We start from the raw sequence: 7,925 nt of genomic DNA, 5'->3' as shown, positions 1-7,925 counted from the left end.
TGGGTGGGTGGGTGGGTGCAGAGACAGGGACCCAGTGTGTTTACTGTCTCCCCTCCCCTCAGGTCATTCAAATGGGGTGAGTCGGACCCGCTGCCCTATGCAGTGTACGGCCACGCGGTGCTCTCCCATATGGACCTTGTCTACGTCATTGGCGGCAAAGGCAGCGACCGGTGAGGCTCAGGCCCGCAGTGGGTGCAGCAGAGGGTGGCAGGTGTCCTGGCTGCCTGGGGAGGGACTGGGCCAAGGCGGGAGGTGCCCTGCTCCCGCTGCCTGGCTCTCTCTGACTGCCTCCACCCCACAGGAAGTGCCTGAACAAGATGTGCGTCTATGACCCCAAGAAGTTCGAGTGGAAGGAGCTGGCTCCCATGCAGACGGCCCGGTCACTCTTCGGGGCCACCGTGCACGATGGCCGCATTTTTGTGGCCGCCGGTGTCACGGACACGGGGCTGACCAGTTCCGTGGAGGTGTACAGCATCACAGACAACAAGTACGCCGCTTGCCTCCTTTCTTCCTCCCTTCCCCAGGCAGGGCAACCAGGGGCCGAGGGCCTCCCTGGAACCCCCTGGCTGTGTGGCTTTGGGCCTAGGCCAGTCCTCTCTGAGTCAGCCCCGGAGAGCAGCATAGCTCGGAATTGGGTTTTCACAGTTGAGCTTAGACATCAGCACAGAAGTAGTCCCTCTCCCCTGATCAGTAGTGAGGTGGGCTTCCCCCACAAGGTGGGGCGAGGGTTAGGGCCAGCCTGGTCGGCAGGAGAGAGCTCCCAGGACTGGGGTAGGAGATGCCAGGTTCCTCATTCAGAGACTTACACCAGGCACTGGCCTGGTCCGAGGGATGCAGTGGTGACCAAGCTACCCTGCCCTGGGAGGTCAGGGAGACAACAGCTGTGGTGGGAGAAGGATGCCCAGGCTAAGGACAGTTGGAGCCAAGGCAGTTAGGAGAAAAGGGCTGGCCCACGTGGAGGAATTGCTCAGGTTGGATGGAGTGTGGTGAGGGGGGTCCTGCGGCTGCAGAGGCGGCCAGCAGGGCTGAGGAACTTTCTCCCAAAGGCGATGAAATGCCTCTGAGGGGCTGTGAGCTCACATCTGTGTTTTACTAAGATGCTATATGACAGCTGATGTAGGTGTGAAGCAAGTCACACCGGCAGTGCGTGCGCTGCGCCTGGATTCCCAAGCGCTGGGTAGTCGGGGACCTTCGAGCAGTTTTGGAGGGTGGGGATGAAGACTCCCTGAGAGTAATTGGACTGTGGGAGGAGGGGTCAGGGCAGGAGTCCAAGGGGTCGGGGGCTTAATGGCCACTGAGCTAGCAAGTGGGAATGAAGGAGGGACACAGGGGAGGTCCATAGTGGGTTTTGGGGGGCAGGTTGGGTAGAATGTCAAAGGGACAGTGAAGGGAAGTGTTGAGGGTAATTGAATGGGAAAGGAAGTGAAGACCAGAGGGAAGGGGAAGGGGAACAGGGTTGGGACACTCTGAGGCCTGGGCAGGGGCACAGGTGGGCATTCTTGAGAAGGTCTAGAACAGGACGTTGTGTTGAGAGCCTGGGTCCCTGGGGTTCAGATTTCAGAGGTGCGACTGAGGCTGTGGGTGCTGGGGTGGGACAGTCACTCGGTTTGCTGAGGCCTCCCAGTGATGCACCTCCTCCCTCTCCCTCCCCCCCCAACCAGGTGGGCGCCCTTTGAGGCCTTCCCGCAGGAGCGCAGCTCGCTCAGCCTGGTCAGCCTGGCGGGCACCCTCTATGCCATCGGTGGCTTTGCCACTCTGGAGACTGAGTCCGGGGAGCTGGTCCCCACAGAGCTCAACGACATCTGGAGGTGAGCCTGGCCCCGGGAGGTGAGGGGCATCATGAGCAAGGCTGATGGCTCACAGCCTCGGGGCCGGGCACCTCGGCACCTGGCAGGCTCTTTGGGGGCAGAGCTGATCCCTCTTCTGAGAGCCCTGGGGGGAAGGGACAGTAGACCCCGTTCAGCCCCGGTTCTCTCCAGTTTGGTTGAGTGTGGACAACCTGTGGGTCTCGACCCCTTTGGCGGTCGAACGACCCTTTCACAGGGGTCGCCTAAGACCATCCTGCATATCAGATATTTACATGACGATTCACAACAGTAGCAACATTACAGTTATGAAGTAGCAACGAAAATAATTTTATGGTTGGGTCACAACATGAGGAACTGTATTTAAAGGGCCAGAAGGTTCAGAACCACTGGGCTACAGTGTTTGGACAGGTTCAAGCCTTGGACTAATGAGAGGGCACAGTCCTCTCGTGGCCACGTGCAAGTCCCAGCTTGGAGGGCAGAGCCCTCCCAGCACAATTATAGCCAACAGCTGTAGTTGTGAGCTTGAACCTATGGTCCGAACACGTGGCCCCACGTGCCTGAGTGATGTGGGCTTGATAGAGTTCAGGTGCATGTAGTTGAGTAGGATCGAAAAGCACGAGACTGTTGTAAACATCTTGACCACGCCCTTACTTTGCCTCGTGGAATCTGCTATAAAATAAAGACTCGGCTTGTAGTCCGTGGCGCTGTCTCTCCATCAGAGAGGGCGGCATCCCACCGAGACCCAGCTTTCTTCTCTTGTCTGTCTTTTCTCCATCCTTCACCGCCCCCACTCGGGCTCACCGAACCTGGCTGAGCTGGCGCGGCACATAAGGTGCCCAGTGTGGGGCTGAGTGTGCATGGCCGTGCCCGCCCGTCACAGCTGGGAAAGTCTGGGTTTGCACACATGACACCATGCCCCACTGTGGGGCCCCAACAGTGTCACAGCTGGGAGCTGACCCCAAGTTTAGGGCACAGACCCACGGAAACAGGGGCCCTTTCCTCTCCCCTCCCTCCTGGAGGCTCTGGGGGGAGAGCTGGGGCCAGGATTGAGATTTGCCAGACCCCAGTTTCGCAGAGCCATTGCTTTCCATGGCTGGTCCTTCCTGGGGTTGGAGGGGAGAGGTCTGGGCCACCTGGGGCACCTTCTGATCCTTTAGTTCTCCCACTGCTGCCGGCAGCCTGCAGGGGGCGTTGCTGCTGGGAGAGTGGGAGTTGGGGGGACTTGGAGGGCAGAGGAGGGAAAGTCTACATCTCAAGGGAAGATGTAGACCTCCTTGGAGGAAGGTGCCCTTCCTGGAATGTGGGGTGGATGTTCTCTGGGGGTGAGTCTTGTGGGAACCTTTCCCAGAACATGGGAAACCTCTAGGAGTGGACCATTCTCCAGGGCTGGGGTAGGGTGGGATGGGGACTCCTCAGGGGTGGGCCTAGGGCACCCAGCCACCCCTTCCTGCTGGGTCCCCCTCTGAACTCAGCTGACCAAGCTCCTTGTCTCTGCCCGCCTGCAGATATAACGAGGAGGAGAAGAAGTGGGAAGGTGTTCTGCGGGAGCTTGCCTATGCCACCGGCGCCACCTTCCTACCCGTGCGACTCAACGTGCTGCGCCTGACCAAGATGTGACCAGCCCGGAGGGCCTGAACTCAGCACCGTCCCACCCCGTGGCCCACACAGGCCGGGCCTCCTGGGGGCTCCAGGGAGGAGGCTGGGAGAGGCCAGAGCCCACCTGGACCTGTTGTAATGGCCGAGTGGCTGCTTCAGCGGGGAAGGTAGTAGCTGCCCAGTCCTAGCCTTGGGGCAGGGGCGAGGAATTTAAGGCCTCTCTGGGGTCTCCGGTCTCCACCATATCCCCCCGTTCTTGAGCCAGAACCACAGGGACATCATCCCCACCTGCATCCCGGCCCTGTCCCAGCCCAGCTCTGTGCCTGCAAATTCCCCACAAGCCCCAGTCCTGGCTGTCAGAGGGGGACGGTCCCCACCGAGTGCTCCCTGCAGCACAGATAGGGCTCCTTCTGTGAGAAGAATAAAGTGCCTTCTGAGCGGGCAGCTCAGGGTCCGGAAGCCGGGGCTCCAAGAGTTAGTGACCAGCTAGTTGGAAGGTTTGGGGCTTTAGTGCTCAGATTTGGGGTTACCCGGGTTGGTGGTCTCTGCCCTCCATGTGGGTGCGTCCTCCACATTGCGTGTGCCAAGACCTTGACCCTCCCCCCCCGAGGCCCAGAACTCCCTGCTCCTCACCTTGCATAGACAAGGAGCCAGGGGACTGCCGGGGGACGGGGAAGGGAGGGGCCAGCCAAACTGTGATAGAAAAGTCTTTTATTCTCTTGGTCAGGCCTCATCTGGCCTGGCCTGGCCTGGGCCCAGGAATGGCTGAGCCGAGCCGTCCCGCCCCCCTCCCGCCTACTCCGGCTTCAACTTGTCCTGATTCTGCTCCTCCTCTAGCGCCAGGGTTCGCTCTCGCTCCTTCACCAGCTGAACACCACAGTAGGTGACAAACAGGACGGCCAGTGTGGTCTGGGGAAACCCTGTGGGGGGAAGAGGTCCTGGGTGACTCTTCTCAGTCATGCCCCTCCCACTCGACCCGCCCTGGGGCATTGTGGTGAGGGGGGTGGGGGCATTGCAGAAGGTCACGTTCTGTATCCCCCCTCCTGTCCCTCACCTGAGAGTAGCAGGCGCCGGGCGACCAGCTCTGTGAACTCCAGGCTGTTCAGGCTTACAAGGTTGTACATGATGATAGCCCAGAAGTTCATGGCCCCAAAGATGCCCCGGACCCTGCGAGACATCTGCTCCGACAGAGAGGCCTGCGCGGTGCAGGAAAGCATTGTCAGTGTGGCAAGAGGCCCAGAGGGAAGAGGTCATGGTCGGTCAGAGGCCTTCCCACATGGTCACGGAGGCCCTGGGATATGCCCGGGTCTGAGAGTCCCAGGCCAGCCCTCTCTCATTGTTAAAGATGAGGGCCTGACCAACATAGCCAGCCCTGGGTGTCCCACACCACACAGAAGGCAGGGAGGGCCAGATACCCCCCAGGTGAGCCATTGTCCTGACAACCAGGAGGGTGGTGATGAGAAAGTTCTGGACTGGGGACCAAGTGTGGCTGGGAGCCTTCAGAGAGCAGCAGTCCCCAGCCAGCCCCTCCCTGCTCACCTCAATGTGTGCCAAGGGCTCCCTCTCTGCCAGCTTCTGCACCCAGAGCTCAAAGTTGAGGCCAAAGCAGTTTAGGAGTGACCACAGGTAGACAATGTCACAAGGCCCAAGCCACAGGGTGGTGACGGCAAATGTGGCCACGGAGGCCGCCAGCTCGGGGATCACCTCAGAGTGCTCCCCGCCGATGTGGTCGTACACGTACCTGTGGGGAAAGGCAGGTAGGAGACGGGCAAAGGGTACCCAGCAGGGACAGCACATGCAGCATTCCTGACCTCCGGTGGCTTCTCTTCGTGGACCCAACTTCGGAAGGTGGAGGGCTCAGCCCAGGACTCCAGAGCTCCTCCAGCTGTGCTCACTCAGTCCCCACATGGCCGCATCCAAACCCAAGGCTCTGAACACTGCCTATGCTGAGGAACCCCAGACCAGGGTCTTTAGTCCAGTCTCCCTCCGAACTCCGCTGTCCCATGGTTACCAGACTCCTCACTTGAAGGACAGGTTCCCCATCCCTGCCCAAACCCACTGCATCCCCATCTCAGTTCATGACACCACCCTCCACTCAGTGGTAGGCCAGGAGCCTTCGTGCCTTCCTGGATACTCAATTCCCACCTCCACCCACATCCGTGCCTGCAAGCGGTCTCCACTCAGCCCTGGCCACTGCTCACCACTTCCACTACCACCATCCTAGTCCAGGCCATCTCCTCCCACAGAGACTAAGGCACGTCTCTAGGTCGTCTCCCTGCTTCTGCCTTCGCCCCCTGCCCTCACAGCAGCGAGAGGCATCGTTTAAGAGTGTGGCTTGGGTCACATCACTTCCACAATCAAACCTTTGCCCCCATTATGATTAGAATAAATTCATCCTCCTTACTGTGGCTAGAAGATCCCGTGTCCTCTGGATTCTGCCCGCCTTCTCACCTCACCACCACCATTCTTGCCCTCGTGAACTCTGCTCTGGCTTCATTGGCCTTCCTGTCCCTCAGACACAACTAGTTCCTGCCTTAAGGCCTTTGCACTCGTTGCTCCCCTGTCGAGAATGATCTTCCCCACATTCCCTGATCTCTCAAATCTCAGTTCAAATATCATCTCACAGAGGTCTGCCCAGATCCTGCGGCCAGCTTCTATCCCACTATACTGTGTGTATTCTTCCATAATGCCTACCACTCTCTAAAATTATTTATGTGTGTGTTTACCTGCTCATGGTCTGTTTCACCCCACTAGACTGTAAGCTCCATGAGTTCGGGGTCTTTGCCATGCTCACTGCTGTATCCCCAATGCCTAGAACAGTGCCTGGCACATAGCAGGTGCTTAATAAATATTCGTTAAATAAATTCAGTAGACAGCCCATTGAGTAATATCCTTGACCTCCTCATTTCCAATGGTTTCTTTTCCAGTCCGCCTCAGCCACCCACTCCCATGGCCACACCCCAACTTTGTCACCACTTGAAATTTCACTCATTCCTAATTCCCATTCTTCCCCCAGTCCCTCCTGGCCTGGCCTCCCAGCTCTGTTCTCCAATCTCATTGGCACCCACCCTTCCTCATCTTCCTTAACAGGCTTATATTCAGTGAGTCATCATCATAAATAACCTAAAACCCCTTATTCCTCTCCTCTTTCTTCTCACCCACCTGGGAGAGCCCAATCACCCACTTTCTCCTCACCGGCACCCAAGAAGCTAAGCGCTGATGGGGGAACTCTCACACCTTCACACGTTAGAGGCCATAAAACCACTGTCTCCAGCCTCACCAGAGCTCTCAATGCCAAGTTTTCTCTAGTCGGCTTCTCGCATGCTCTGCAGTGGATACGCCACCCTTACCTCCCCTTGTCAAGGGGAGTGGGTGTGGGGGGATCTAGACAAGAGAGTGGAAGACACACAGATGCCACATCCCTCCATGCCCCCAATCCTGCCTCTCTCAGCTGATGACCTCGCCTCCTACTTCATGGAGAAAACCAGAGCCTTCAGGTGGAATCCCTCACCTTCGACATGAACCTGCTATCCTTCGGCAGCACACTGGCTTCCCGTGACCTGAAGCCAGGCCTCTGCTGGTCCCATCTCCTTCTCCCTCCTCCGGGACCTCACTCCACCAATCAGTCCTCTACCCTGCATCACCAACTCCTTCCTCGCTAAGCAGTCATCCCTCCAGCACCCAGGCATGTTCCACTATTTCTTGTCTTTAAAACCCCCACATCCCCGCCAGCCACTCCTCTGTCTTCCCCTTCAGTGCCAGGCTTCTTCCCTTGTAGTTCCTCAGTTTTTTCTCACGCCTCACCTGGCCCGGCCTCTCCCGTGAAGGGCTGAATCCTCCATGACTCCAACACTAACGCTCAGAGTCTAGCTTCCGTGACCCCAGCAGCACCCGGCCCAGGTGCGCCCACCTTGCCTGGGTGGTCTTCTCTGAGTTCCAGGATGTCACCTGGCCTTGGCCTTCTCCTGTCCCACTCCCCACGCCTTTCAGTCTCTTCCACCTGCTCTTACTTCTCCCCCAGCCAGAGTTCTCCCCGGCCCCATCTCGGCCAACCCTGCTTTACCCTTCTCACTCTATTCTCTCTCCTTGGGACACCCAAGGCCGAAAGACCACCCACACCCATAATGCTCAGAGTTCCGTCCACCCTCCAGGCTTCTCTGAACCACCTCCCTGAACTTCCACAGACGTGTCTCCCAGAATCCAACCAGACATCTCTCCATTGGAACCCTCCATCCTCCCAGGCTGTAGACATGAATCTGGGAATCGTCTCCCTCACTTTCCTGATATCCGCAATCGATGGCCGAGTCCTGCCCCGGCTTCCTGTTGTGTGTCTCTACTCCGGCTGTTTCTCTCACCTCCCGGGCCCCACCCAACAACAAACCTCTGTGTCTTTGACCTAGACTTCTGCCGCGATCTCCTCCCTGTCCTCCTTGCTTCCTCTGGGCCAGGGGTGATCTTTTCAAACATGGACCAATCTCTGCACTGCCTGCTCAAACCCCTGGCACGATGACTGTAACCATC

At 58.3% G+C, this 7,925-nt stretch overlaps 2 protein-coding genes across 6 annotated transcripts in view; one reads left to right on the top strand and one right to left on the bottom strand.

Moving 5' to 3' along the window:
- The window catches only part of KLHL40 (kelch-like family member 40), a 6,904-nt gene extending 3,026 nt beyond the window's left edge, over positions 1-3,878 (top strand). The window contains exons 4-7 of the mRNA XM_005860432.2: positions 63-170; positions 302-487; positions 1,662-1,808; positions 3,314-3,878. Of these exons, the coding sequence (XP_005860494.1) occupies positions 63-170; positions 302-487; positions 1,662-1,808; positions 3,314-3,425 (553 nt within the window). The 3' untranslated portion in view covers positions 3,426-3,878. The remainder of the gene's footprint in view (positions 1-62; positions 171-301; positions 488-1,661; positions 1,809-3,313) is intronic.
- A 207-nt stretch (positions 3,879-4,085) lies between these two features.
- The window catches only part of HHATL (hedgehog acyltransferase-like), a 9,340-nt gene continuing 5,500 nt past the window's right edge, over positions 4,086-7,925 (bottom strand). For 4 of the 5 annotated variants that reach the window (XM_005860381.2, XM_014534887.1, XM_014534888.1 and 1 more), the window contains 3 exons: positions 4,944-5,145; positions 4,459-4,600; positions 4,086-4,324 (listed from right to left, as the gene is read on the bottom strand). In XM_005860381.2, coding sequence (XP_005860443.1) covers positions 4,200-4,324; positions 4,459-4,600; positions 4,944-5,145 — 469 coding nt within the window. In that variant the 3' untranslated portion in view covers positions 4,086-4,199. Of the gene's footprint in view, positions 4,325-4,458; positions 4,601-4,943; positions 5,244-7,925 lie in introns of all 5 variants that reach the window. The other variant, XM_014534889.1, reaches the window with a different exon arrangement.

The sequence above is a fragment of the Myotis brandtii genome, unplaced genomic scaffold (assembly GCF_000412655.1).
Source record: "Myotis brandtii unplaced genomic scaffold, ASM41265v1 scaffold134, whole genome shotgun sequence".
NCBI lineage: Eukaryota > Metazoa > Chordata > Mammalia > Chiroptera > Vespertilionidae > Myotis > Myotis brandtii.
This window is presented reverse-complemented; position numbering and strand designations above follow the sequence as displayed.